The sequence below is a fragment of the Pinus tabuliformis genome, chromosome X (assembly GCF_031772625.1).
Source record: "Pinus tabuliformis cultivar Carrire ecotype Pingquan chromosome X, CPIR1, whole genome shotgun sequence".
Lineage (NCBI taxonomy): Eukaryota > Viridiplantae > Streptophyta > Pinopsida > Pinales > Pinaceae > Pinus > Pinus tabuliformis.
The window spans coordinates 1,128,440,157-1,128,454,844 of NC_142308.1; the positions used below are offsets into that span (position 1 = coordinate 1,128,440,157).

The window sequence follows — 14,688 nt, forward strand, 5'->3', positions numbered from 1 at the left end:
AGGAATGCTAGCCTCAACTTGGTCATGCTTCCCAGTGAATTCCTTCACACCCTACAAGCAGGTGTCATTGAAGAGCTTAAGGCTCAAGAGCAGTGCGCGTTGCACATGATCAGTGAGTAGAAAATCAACAACGAATAGATATTCGTTCAGAATAAAGCCATGCTAGAAGCCTAGAAGAAGGATTAGGAGAAGAATGAGCACATCGCTGTAGTAGTAGCTGAAGCATGCAGAACTGTTCCAGAACTGCATATCCCAGAAGAAGCACTGGTGGAAGCCAAGATTCAGAAGTTGGCTACAGGTGTGCGCGACGCGAAGACAGAGATGGAAAAGGTTCAGTTTGAGTTGAACCTGAAAATTATAGAGCTTGATTTGAAGACATGGAATTCAACTTCACCAGAGGTCAAAGAACAATGTGAAGCTGTTATGAGGGATGGAGTCATTGCAGTCAATTCCGTGGTGGCAGAATGCACTGCACTCTTCGAGTAGTCTATGGAGCTAATCACGAGTCTGTAGGAAGATCCTAACCTACAGAGGTTGAACATAGAGGCCCAGGAACTGCAACAATAGTATGATGAAGCAAAGGTGACAACGCGCACCGTCGTTGTCATACAGATATTGGAAAAGTTGCAAGAGGCAAAGCAACTGCAAGAATAGGTGGAAGCAGCGCAATGGAAAGAGGCAATCCTCAAGGCCAGATTGGGGCCTTGGTTGGAGGAGGCCTATGTGATCTCCACCACCATTGGGGAGAAGTTGGCCAGCCTGTAGAGAACACAACAGAAGATCTAGGAAGATAGTGCAGGACCAGCAATCGAGCAGCTAGTGGAGCAGGTCAAGCAGATAGCTACGTAGTGCACACATGAAGTGGAAGTGGTGCAAGTGGAGTTGGGAGGTCTTAGCAGTAAGATCTCCATGCCAGCAGTGTAGGGACCAACCCTATAATTTTTTTTTTTCTTTGCATGCTTCCCCAATACTTGCCTAACATTAACAAGATCTGAGCCCTTTCGAACAAAAGAAAGAGAAATCATGTCTATTTTGTTAGGAACACCCCACACCAAAATATCCTCCTTGTCTTTTTCTGTAAGAGTCGGCAGATCAACCACAACTCCAGGAAAATTAACATATTTGTTTCTCGCCAAGGACAACCGTATTTTCACAGCGACACCTCACTGTGGTTGCCTTTTTATCAGTTGACCCATCAACGCACAAGATTGTATTACCAGGACTTAAATCTTTTGCCAGTTTTTTTTTTTTTTTTTTTATAGCTCATGGAGATCATGTTAGTATCACCCTTAATAGTGTAATATGTAGTTATTGTGATTTCTTGACCTTCCTTAAGTTGGATTTATTTTACATCCTTCAAAAATCCTGTTCAAATCTCAGGCCCCTTGGTATCAAGCATAACAACACACATTATCTGTGTATTATACATCGCGGTCCTGAGATTATCAAGCGTCTCTTGGTGATACTCATGTGAACCATGAGAGAAGTTGAATCGGGCAACATTCATCCCAACCCTCAACAACTTCTTGACCATATCAACACTCCTAGATGCAGGGCCCAGTGTACACACAATCTTGGCCTTTGATACCCTCCTATCGTTGGGAATTTCCTTCAAAATACCCTCAATGTCGATGTTGGCCATTACAAAACCTGAGATGAATCTACAAAATCTCGGCTTTGCAAAAATATTAGACGAGGATAATCGCCTCTGATCCCGAAATTTTCAATAATTCTCGGCCAAAAACAGACGGTTTGCCTCTAGCTGCTGGTCTAGGGTTGAACCATAGTTGCAGCTACTCGAACAATGAATAAGCGAGTAGATTTTTTTTTTTTTTTTTAATTAGCATGAAATATCCATATGCCACTGTAGAGGTAGCTATGATCATCAGATCCAAAATATAACCACCACATGCTAAAACATGGTCCACTTATCATGACTCTTCCTGGGAATTGACACCCTGATTCGGAGATTCTCTGGGTCTGGAATGATCTATTTTCTCTTTGTGGGTCTTGAAGAAGTGTAATTGATATCTAACAAAAACAAGTCATACATGCATGGGCCCATAGGTCTCAAGGGTTTTTTTTTATTCTTTGCATGCTTCCCCAATACTTGCCTAACATTAACAAGATCTGAGCCCTTTTGAATAAAAACAAGAGAAATCATGTCTATTTTGTTAGGAACACCCCACACCAAAATATCCTCCTTGTCTTTTTCTGTAAGAGTCGGCAGATCAAGCACAACCCTAGGAAAATTAACATATTCATTTCTTGTCGAGGACAGCCATATTTTCACAACAACACCTCACTATGGCTACCTTTTTATCAGTTGACCCATCAACACACAAGATTGTATTACCAGGACTTAAATCTTCTGCCAATTTTTATTTTTTTTTATAGCTCATGGAGATCATGTTAGTTCAATACTCAATTGCTCCAGCCTGGAGATAACCTTCTTCCATTGCATGCATGATTTAAGATGAGCTATTAGTTTGAGTTGTTAAGAAAATTAAATTCAGCTATAAGTCAAGTGTTAGTAATGGGCGTGATATATGTCCAGCTATGCTAGGTGAGTTTGAGTGTGTCAGTAATGTGTTGTTATATGTCCAACTATGCTTAGTGAGTTGAGTCCTTATGATCATGTACATTTGATCAATTCATGCAGAGGAAAATTCATCTTGAAGATCCTCTCAAACTTTCAGAAATTCCATGAATCCCTTTTGATTGAGACATGGTCACAGCCTGTCTCCTCATCAATGATCAACTTTCTAGCTTTCCCACCCTTGTAAATATCCCACAGACATGAGGGTTCAATGTTCTTATTTACGTATTTATCCAAGAAAGAGTTTTTTATCAAGCGAGCAATGTATGCGAGACTTACATGCACTTGCATAGACTTACACACCTCCATAACTTTGTAACGAGGAATTATCCTCTTCACCAAGCGGAACGAAAACAGATTTGGATATTTCACAACATCAGCCAATGGAAGTGCCATAGAATTGACCAAAAAAAAAAATCTACCTGCGTCTCAATTCTTCCTCTGAAATCCCAAGAATTCGTGGGTCTCGACTACATAATTTCGAATGTTGTTCTTTTGAGAAACCAAAACTATTCAAACATCACAATTTTTGTTCCATTTTTCATTCCCAGCTCCCAAAAGTGTAGGGACCAAACCTACAATATATTTTTTTTTAAATACTAAAATACATCCATAAGAAAAATAGCATTGGGAATTCAAAAATCATTTAAGCAATATATAAAACTTTTCGAAAATTCTCTTTATTGAACATATCATTAAATTTTATTGTTGTTAAATAAAACCATAATGAAATCATACAAAAGAATATTATAACACATAGGTACCATTCACCAGAAGATGAGATTCCACTTGATTTGCCGTTACTTGTCTTCCTTTGTTGTCGGTCACCTTCGAGTGTGAATGATGACGTACTTGATCCGAATGCAATGACCCACCGGTTGACCTCCCAGCCTACTCCTTGGGTACTCTTCTTCCCTGCGGACCCCCGAGCTGCAATGGGGTTGTACAATGGAGGAATGTAATAGCTGGTAGAGGAGAGCACTCCTTGGCTCAAGAGTCCCCTCTCTAAAGTCCTCTACCTCACCAAACTCACTATAGTTCGTAGTCACTACTCTGACATAGTCTCATCTATCCAACAATAGGGTCCCAAAAGTCCCCTCTCCCATGGCTTGCCCCCTTCTTTTAGAGGAGTCTTCATAGGTCACACTTGGAATTTCATGCATAATTGATTATTTTTTATAATTCAATAGTTTGATTATTCACCCACCCATGTGTCACTCTCTCATCAAGGATCTCCAAAATTATTTACTTAAATTTTAATTTAAAAATAATATTTTTCCTCACCTCAACAAGATTCCTATTTCTTCTCCTAGTTGTCTCTTGATCCCCCTTTTTACTCCTTAATTTGTGTTCATTACTAAAGTCAATTAATGAGTCAAGATTTGATCCCCTATCTACTCCCTAATTTAACTCAAGTTATTTCTTAGATGGATATTCTTATGTTGGTTGTTGCCACATGGAGGTTCTCTACATTTCTCTAAAATTTAATTTATTAATCTTATTTTAATTCACCATCCTCTTCTCTTAATTAGGTTTAACTATTTTAGGATTAATCTTTATCCTTACATTTATGTCCCTCTTTCCCCTTTTTACCTAATTAAACTACATAATCTACCTAATATTTTCCAACATGGGGAGGGTAGAGTTTTTAAGATAAAATATTTTATTTCTTCCTATGATCCTCTTAACCCAAGTTTTATTCTTGATTTAATTACCTCGGTTTCTAACATCCTTTACCCTTGATGTAAATTTACCTAGTTTTCATTTCTTGATTATATTTATTAATTTATTTATTTTTAATGATTCCAAGGGTGCCAAGTTTGGTCATGCCCTTCAAGAACTTCCCTTGAAGTTCCAAGGGTGCCACGCCTAACAATTTATTTGTGATGCCAAGGGTGCCAAGTTTGGTCGTGCCCTTCAAGAACTTCCCTTGAAGTTCCAAGGGTGCCACGCCTAACAATTTATTTGTGATGCCAAGGGTGCCAAGTTGGTCGTGCCCTTCAAGAAATTCCCTTGAAGTTCCAAGGGTGCCACGCTAGTTGCCCTTCAAGCATTCAGTGGCTATGAGGGGAAAGTATAGGTGCAACAACAGAGACCACTATCATCTCTTATGTTTCCTGCTATAGTGAGACTAATGGTGTCGGGGATTAAGGAATCTGCCTTGATGCGCGCCCCCCGGTAAAAGCCTCATGAGCGACCCAATTTTGGATCTTTAAGGCGAAAGTGTTTCAACCTTTCCATCCCAAGTCACATCGGGAGTGCTAGTGGGTGAGATCAGGGACACTGCCCCACCCCTCCCATGTAGTTCCATCCAATTGTACAACCCCATCACCCATATGTGAGTCATTCGGCCAAGCAACTAATCTGTGCCTGCAACCACTAACATATCATCAGAAAACATATATAGCAGGTTTCAAAATTGACTTAGAATTTCAAAGATAAAATAATATAAATTTTCATCAGACCAGGTGTCGTCAAATCGTCATATGCGAGTGCCTTTGGTGGTTTCCTGCCATACTCAATAATCATCAGTAACAAGGTTTCTCAGTGTTAGTCATTGTCATAATAGCATCATTAACATCACTTAGTCATTCACATCATAGTTCATAGTGAACCAGAACTAATGCAAGTAGGTAACATAGGGGACACATCCATCATGGCTATCATCATCATAACATCAATGGGAACATACATATCCATCAAAGCTATCAACATCGTAACCTCAATAGAAAACATACCTATCCATCAAAGCTATCATCATCATGATATCAATACAGAGCATACATATCCTTTACTACTATCATCATCATAAATTCAATAGAGACCAAACATAACCATTTATGCTACAATCATCATAATATCAATAGAGAACATGCATAACCATTAATGCTACAATCATCATAATACCAATAGATAACATACATAAACATCACAACCACTAATAATAGAGTCATGTGTCTGGATCCTCAACCTGAGGTCCTCAAAGAATAAAGTGTGGGCCTTAGGGTTAAATAAATGTTAATGTCATATCACTTTCAATTGACTAGAGTGGGGCATTACATACACCCCCTCTTAATACTAGACTTCGTCTCGAAGTCCTTGGAATAAGTAAGAAAACGATGACGCATCTCCTCGGCATCCTCCCAAGTAGCTGAACTGGGACTGTAATTGTCCCACTAGACCTTAACCATAGTTTTTCCATAATTCTCCCTTTAATGTTTTATTTTTCTTACCTAGTATTCTATGATAAACTTGCAAACTCTTTTCCGACTCCTTTTGTATTTGACAATACTATGTTTTCCATTTTTTCTTATCAATACATCATTTGAATTGGAAACTTGGTTATTCCAAGGTTTTAGTCTCATGGATATGGTAGCCATCCTCAGTTTCTCTTTCACTCTTACATCTTTAATCCAACTTCATTTCCTCGTGCAACGATAATTATTTTAAGAGAACTTCATTTTAAAAATAAGATGATCCTTTCAACTGAACTTCGCCATAGATGGTGAAGCCTCTCACTGGAAATTCTAATAGCATGGCTTTAAACAACACTCTCTATTAAAAGAAATATGCAAATTCAAATGTCAAAGAATTACGTTGATAAGTAAAAAGTAAGGAAAGTACGGAATTGCACATACCTACAACTGCAACATTTGTTTTTCTATTTCAATTTCCAAACTAAGCCGTAGTGGCTTATCCGTTGTGCGTAGATCTTGTCTAGAAATACGTTGTGCCAATTCCCTGACTTGATTTTGCATTATAATTTTTGAACTACGCTGGTGTAATATTGGTGGCAGCCTTAAATGCCTTCCTGCATTTAAAATTTCAATTTCATTTTGAGATTCCACATCGTTGTTGAAGTCTAGAAGGCATTTTGACAGAGACTTTCGATGCAGTCCCAACCATCGTTATGATAATCTAATCCCTCTAATATTCGAACTGCTAGTTCCATGTCTTCTCCCACGAAGAAACAACCCACGTCCAAAAGCATCTCCTGTTGTTCCATCTCCATAGCTTTGTAACTCCATTTTAGTGAATTAATTGCAGTGTCTACTTCCATGAGTGGTTGTCCTTTAGAGAATTTTTCCAACTGCCGCTTCCAATACGTTCGGTCAAGTTTTCCAGCAAGTTGTTCCCCAAAAACTTTTAAGCATAGAGGCAATTCCCCGCAAATTTTCAAAAACCCCTCTACCGATTCTTCGTATCCTTCAAATGGATTTGATTTATGGAAAACATGATGACATAACAACTCTTGGGCATGGTTCTGGCTCAATGGATTTACATCATACAACAAAGCGTTTTTAAATGAGCACCTCAGTATATATTTATCACAAGATGTTATGAAGATTAGACTACCAGCCTCTACCGCATTCATATCCAGTAAACATTTTATTTTCTCGCTGTCATCCACCCCATCCAAAACAATCAAAATTTTTAATCCTTTTAGACTATTTCGTAAAATAGTCCTACCAATATCATTATTCGGAATGTCCATATCTTTTCCCAGCAATCACGAAAGAGTTGCCGCTGCAAATATGTTAAATTAACTTTTTCTCTAACATTAAATAAATAAGAAGCCCTGCTAAACTTTGAACGTCTCAAGTTGAACATATGTTTCGCCAGAGTTGACTTCCCTATTCCACTTACTCCAGCAATCCCTAGCACTTTTGTGGAGCATTGTTTTTAAATGTGATCATCCAAATCCTTCAATGACTGATTGAGTCCAACTGGGTGAGTAGCGACCTCTAAAGGGTCCTATTTTACCTGTTTTGTTACAACGTTTTCAATTTCCCTCACAAACTCCCCGTAGTCACCTTCTTTCGATTTGAACTGCAGACCTCAAATGCAAGGAATTTCTTTTTAAATCTCTGAAACCCTCAGAATGTGAAACGACAAATCAAACTCCATAAACTCAGTGTCCTGACATCAAAATTCCAAAATAAAATAAATAAATGCGTGCCAAGTTTTGCCCCCATCGAGCAAGCGAAAATAAACTTCGAAGCGAAATCGACAAGTGTTTCTAAACTATAGAAAATAAATAAACGCCCGGCAAGTTCTACACCCATGGAGTAAGCGAAAAATAATCCTCAAAGAAAAATCCATAGACGTCTCTCTCTTATACCTAGCCTCAAAGAAAAATCTACACATGTTTATCTCTTATAACCTAGCCTCAAAGCAAAATCCACACACGCTTCTCTCCTAAAACCTTTGAATGACGAAGGAGACAAAATCTTTGACGTTTTTCATCAAATCTTTTAAGTATGTAAGTTAAAACTAAAACTCTTTTGAAAACTAGTCAATTTAAGTTTAAAAATCTTCACAGTGCAGTGCAGGGAAAAAAAATGAAATTTCATCTTATATATATATATATATATATATATATATATATATATATATATATATGCTAAATTTATTAACTTTTATTTTTATTTCCTAGAATTTAAACAAGTTAACAAATTAAAGTATACTATACACTCCTTTTGCATGATTGTTCCGCTAAGCTCCAGGATAATAACTCGTTGGAAGATACAACGGTGAGTTTACACTCTGAGTGGCGAAGAAATAGTATATCCAACGCAACTGGATGTGCAAGTACAGATTAAAAAGCGAAGTCGACTTTTCTGAAGATGCGTTGGGTTTTCAGTTCCATTTAGTTCCCTCTACTCGATATTTGTTTAGGACCCTTTTCCATTGTACAGATGATATCTATCCATTTGAAGATATGGAAACGAATAATAGCCAACGAATTCCCATTATTGTACAATTTCCCATTGGTCAGAATGTCCACAATTCCTTATGTTTCATCTTATGCAAAAAACCACATAAAATTCGCCAATTTCTATAACCAGACAATAACCTCATCAACAACTCCACCATTTAGAGGTGTTTCCACTAAATATCATTTTTTTTTTTATACTTCATATATAAGTTACAATTAGCAACCCAAAATTGTGAAATCAAAACTTAAAAATAAAAGAAAATCATTAATTTAAAAATTAAAATAAATTTAAACTCATTTTTATAAATAACTTATAATATTACATTTTTCTTACTATTAATCATTTTAGATTAATATATATATCTATATAAAGCACATTTTCCTCTTTTATCTTTCATAAAACTAGAAGACTCTACCCATTCGCACCTCATTTATATTAACATTACAACACAGACTCAATGTTTTAATAAGAAAAGCAAAACAAACCTTATTCCTATTGCAATTTCAATTATTAAACTTCCTCAATACAAATTTTTTAAAAAGTTTTGATCATGAACCTGGTCATTCCCAGTGAAAGATTAAACATTCATATAAATATTATTTCTCATTACTATAAAAGATTAAAAATTCATATAAACATTTCTGCGATCGGAATATTATTTTCCCACATCTAAAAGAGAGACAATCACATCAGGTTTGCTTTCAGAATTTACGAAAGAATTGCTACGATTTTAGAATGGATTTTACAGAGCCTCGTTTATATAGGCAGCAAAACTTTCACCCCTACTTCCCTATAGTATTAGCGCAAATATATTTTCATTTTTTTTTAATGAAAGAGTGCTTTAATCTGTATTGGTGGAATATTTTTTTTTTATTTTTTTATTTTTTTTTTTTTTTTTGCCTAAGTGCGTTAATTTCTTCATAGTGTAAAAATTTCCATTTTTTTTATGTGAAGTGTGCTCTCACAAGCGGAAGCACTGTTGCAAAAATGACATTGAGATTATTTTTCTGTTTGACGGTCCTGGTGGCCATGGCTGCAACTCTTATGTTAGTTTATGTTGTATAGCTGGGCTCCATGGCAGAATATCAATAGTCTTAAAAGTTATATATTTTCATATGTCTAAGCAAAGATCCAATAAATAAATAAATTCAACTCCACCATTTAATACTGCAGAGGATAAGCTTAAATTTGTGATTTCATTTTTGCAAAGATTGGGCGTTGATGGTAAAGAATTATCACATTTAGTGGTGAAGCAACCACTTTTGCTAACGACTTCAGAGGAAAAAGTTATTGAGTCATTTAAACAGGCTGAGAATCTCGGGTTTAAGCAGGGATCAAAGCCTTTTTCAGATGCAATGTGTGCGTTTTTGGGAGCTGGGAAAGAAAAATGGAACTAAAATTGTGATGTTTGAATAGTTTCGGTTTCTCAAAAGAACAACATTTGAAATTATGTAGTTGAGACCCACGGATTCTGGGGATTTTAGAGGAACAATTGAGACGTAGATAGATTTATTTATTTTTGGTCAATTCTATGGCACTTCCATTGGTTGATGTTGTGAAATATCCAAATCTGTTTTTGTTCAGCTTGGTGAAGAGGACAATTCGTCATTACAAAGTTATGGAGGTGTGTAAGTCTATGGAAGTGCATGTAAGTCTTGCAAACATTGCTCGCTTGACAAAAAACTCTTTCTTGGATAAATACGTAAATAAGAATGTTGAATTCTCATGTTTGTGGGATATTTACAAGGGTGGGAAAGCTACAAAGTTGATCATTGATGAGGAGACAGGCTATGACCATGTCTCAATCAAAAGGGATTCATGGAATTTTTGAAAGTTTAAGAGGATCTTCAAGATGAATTTTTCTCTACATGAATTGATCAAATGTACATGATCATAACGACTCAACTCACTAAGCATAGTTGGACATATAACAACACATTACTGACACACTCAAACTCACCTGGCATAGCTGGACATAGATCACGCCCATTACTGACACTTGACTGACAGCTGAATTTAATTTTCTTAACAACTCAAACTAATAGCTCATCTTAACTCATGCATGCAGGTAGTTATCTCTGAGAATTTCATCCAGTTAATAATGAAAGGTAGTTAAATGGAATTTGTGTTACAATAGACGTCACAGGTCGAGTTATAAAAATGGCCTTGGATCTAAGCAAATAAGAGCAGCGAAGTAGAAATAATTCGAGGTTGAACCAACGTTCGAATTTTAGTTGTTCTCCAGCGTTCATTTTAGTTCATGAACATTGTGTCAAATTAAGGTTCTATTTTGATAAAGTTGACTTTGAATCCACAACACCAAGCCCACAGTTTGTACATATGCAAAACCATAGTTGCCCAATCCATACTCTCTGTTCCCCCAGCTCATGTTTGAATCTCTAAATAGCAAGAACATGAATCATGTTCTATAGACAGCAACGCTGCAATCTCTTTCTCATTTGCAAGCTTCCGCATATCTAGCAAGTCTCTGGTTGTTTCCGCTTCCAATTCTGAATCTTTTTCTTCATGCGCAAGCTCCATCATATCCACGTGCTCAACGACTTCAGCTTCCATTTCATTGACAGCTTTTATTTTTCCTGTTAGTGAACCATGATCACAACTAAGTCACCCAAACTTATGTGGATCATCCCATAAATCCAGACTATTAACTTCAATACTCAACTGCTCCAGCCTGGAGATAACCTTCTTCCATTGCATGCATTTCTTTTTTAATGAGCTAAATCGATCGAGCTACAACCATATCATGGCTTCCCTAATCAGATTGTATTACCAAGACTTAAATCTTCTGCCAATTTTTTTTTTTTTTAAATACTAAAATACATCCATAAGAAAAATAGCATTGGCAATTCAAAAATCATTTAAGCAATATATAAAACTTTCTAGAAATTCTCTTTATTGAACATATCATTAAATTTTCATGTTGTTAAATAAAACCACAATGAAATCATACAAAATAATATTGTAACACACAGGTACCATTCACCAGAAGACGAGATTCCACTTGATTTGTCGTTACTTGTCTTCCTTTGTTGTCGGTCACCTTCAAGTGTGAATGACGACGTACTTGATCCGAATGCAATGACCCACCGGTTGACCTCCCAGCCTACTCCTTGGGTACTCTTCTTCCTCGCAGACCCCCGAGCTGCAATGGGGTTGTACAATGGAGGAATGTAATAGTTGGTAGAGGAGAGAACACCTTGGCTCAAGAGTCCCCTCTCTAAAATCCTCTACCTCACCAAACTCACTAGAGTTTGTAGTCACTACTCTGACATAGTCTCATCCATCCAACAATAGGGTCCCAAAAGTCCCCTCTCCCATGGCTTGCCCCCTTCTTTTATAGGAGTCCTCATAGGTGACACTTGGAATTTCATGCATAATTGATGATTTTTTTATAATTCAATAGTTTGATTATTTACCCACCCATATGTCACTCTCTCATCAAAGATCTCTAAAATTATTTACTTCAATTTTAATTTAAAAATAATATTTTTCCTCACCTCAACAAGATTCCTATTTCTGCTCCTAGTTGTCTCTTGATCCCCCTTTTTACTCCTTAATTTGTGTTCATTACTAAAGTCAATTAATGAGTCAAGATTTGATCCCCTATATACTCCCTAATTTAACTCAAGTTATTTTTTAGATGGATATTCTTATGTTGGTTGTTGCCACATGGAGGTTCTCTACATTTTTCTTAAATTTAATTTATTAATCCTATTTGTAATTCACCATCCTCTTCTCTTGATTATGTTTAACTATTTTAGGATTAATCTTTATCATTACATTTATGTCCCTCTTTCCCCTTTTTACCTAATTAAACTACATAATCTACCTAATATTTTCCAACATGGAGAGGGTAGAGTTTTTAAGATAAAATATTTTATTTCTTCCTATGATCCTCTTAACCCAAGTTTTATTCTTGATTTAATTACTTTGGTTTCTAACATCCTTTACCCTTGATGTAAATTTACCTAGTTTTCATTACTTGATTATATTTATTAATTAATTTAGTTTTAATGATTCCAAGGGTGCGAAGTTGGTCGTCCCTTCAAGAACTTCCCTTGAAGTTCCAAGGGTGCCATGCCTAACAATTTATTTGTGATGCCAAGGGTGCCAAGTTCGGTCGTGCCCTTCAAGAACTTCCTTTGAAGTTCCAAGGGTGCCATGCCTAACAATTTATTTGTGATTCCAAGGGTGCCAAGTTGGTCGTGCTCTTCAAGAAATTCCCTTGAAGTTCCAAGGGTGCCATGCTAGTTGCCCTTCAAGCATTCAGTGGCTACGAGGGGGAAGTATAGGTGCAACAATAGAGACCACTATCATCTCTTATGTTGCTTGCTATTGTGAGACTAATGGTGTCGGGGATCAAGGAATCTGCCTTGATGTGCGCCCCCCGGTAAAATCCTCATGAGCAACCCAACTTTGGGACCTTCCCTCATGACATCATGATATTCAAGGCGAAGGTGTTTCAACCTTTCTAGCCCAAGTGACGGCGGGAGTGCTAGTGGGTGAGATCAAGGACACTGCCCCACCCCTCCCATGTAGTTCCATCCAATTGTACAACCCCATCACCGATAGGTGAGTCATTCGGCCAAGCAACTAATCTTTGCCTGCAACCACTAACATATCATCAGAAAACATATATAACAGGTTTCAAAATTGACTTAGAATTTCAAAGATAAAATAATATAAATTTTCATCAAACCAAGTGTTGTCAACTCATCATATGCGAGTGCCTCTGGTGGTTTCTTTCCATACTCAATAATCATCAGTAACAAGGGTTCTCATTATTAGTCATTGTCATAATAACATCATTAACATCACTTAGTCATTCACATCATAGTTCATAGTGAACCAGAACTAATGCAAGTAGGTAACATAGGGGACACATCCATCATGGCTATCATCATCATAACATGGGAACACACATATCCATCAAATCTATCAACATCATAACCTCAATAGAAAACATACCTATCCATCAAAGCTATCATCATCATGATATCAATACAGAGCATACATATCCTTTACTGCTATCATCATCATAAATTCAATAGAGACCAAACATAACCATTTATGCTACAATCATCATAATATCAATAGAGAACATGCATAACCATTAATGCTACAATCATCATAATACCAATAGATAACATACATGAACATCACAACCACTAATAATAGAGTCATGTGTCCGGATCCTCAACCTGAGGTCCTCAAAGAATAAAGTGTGGGCCTTAGGGTTAAATAAATGTTAATGTCATATCATTGTCAGTCGATTAGAGCGGGGCACTACAAGCAGAGTGATTAAAGGGCGAGTCATGATATTTGTGTTGGGGTCCTATTGGGACAAGGTCCCCTAAGGTCAACTTTAGGGCAAAAACCCATGTTTTGGGGCTGAAAGCCCAAGTTTTTGTAATGTAAAGTGTAAAGTTTCCGCAAGTTGTGGTCACGGAGATGTAAAGTGTCATAAAGGGATTTTCCCTTCTTTTATGTAAGTTGTCAGCTTGTATAGACCTACCCATGGTCCGCAGACCATGGTATTGTATAAAGAGGAGAGTTTTAGAGAGTCTAAGGCAGTTCATAGAGGAGAAGTTCATAATTGATGTAACGGGTCAGTAGAAGTGACGAGCAAAGAGTCTTAGAGTAGAAGAGAGGCTCTGCAACTGTGTGCACAGAGGCCTAGAGTAGAGTCCACAATTGAGTGTGTGAACCCCTGCAACTGAGTGCGCAGGGTAGTTTTAAGTTTGTAAGCAAATCTGAAGTATCAATAAAGAGATTATTTTGGAAATATCTGTGTTTTATCCATTTTCTTTTATTATGAATGAAGGTGTTTATGTTATGATGAATAATGGGTTTATGATTTAATGTTGTGTTGATGCACGAATCTATATGTTTTACATTTTTATATGAACACAAGTCATAATATATGTTTTACACAAAGAGTATCTTAATGCATGTTAAAATTATCAGACACTTAAGCTGATTTGGGTAAATACAAAAGTAGAAGCAATCTCAAAAGCGCGTAAGTAGTTGATTCACTTGTTTAAGGTCTGTGAAAGACAGTCATAGACCTTCGCAAAGGTTTAGAGGCTGGTAAGAAAAAGTCATATCGATAAGTCTTAAGGTCTTATCGATATGCGCAAAGGTAGGGTTAGGGCATAAAACGACATCATAACCATCTATAGGTGCGAAAACTTGGTTTCAGCACCCCCCAATACTGCTTCAGGTGAAACTTCAGTCTCCACTTCGCGAATTGATGCCGAAACGGCCAATAGTGTAGGGTTTTTTTTGGAAAACTTAATGCTGAACCTGGGTCAGGACCCCATAAGCCAACATAACCTCTATAAATCA

The 14,688-nt window shown here is 36.9% G+C and overlaps 1 protein-coding gene and 1 pseudogene across 1 annotated transcript; both read right to left on the reverse strand.

Moving 5' to 3' along the window:
* Positions 1-782: 782 nt before the first annotated feature.
* LOC149143806 (pyruvate kinase, cytosolic isozyme pseudogene) lies at positions 783-1,642 on the reverse strand (annotated as a pseudogene).
* A 4,819-nt stretch (positions 1,643-6,461) lies between these two features.
* Positions 6,462-7,094, reverse strand: LOC149143807 (TMV resistance protein N-like). The gene has a single exon (XM_089451944.1). It carries the CDS (start codon positions 7,092-7,094, stop codon positions 6,462-6,464), a length of 633 nt encoding a protein of 210 aa, XP_089308070.1.
* Positions 7,095-14,688: the final 7,594 nt, after the last annotated feature.

Coding starts and splice junctions, on each gene's coding strand:
- LOC149143807 (XM_089451944.1), bottom strand. CDS start 7,094: ATGGACATTCCGAATAATGATATTGGTAGGACTATTTTACGAAATAGT.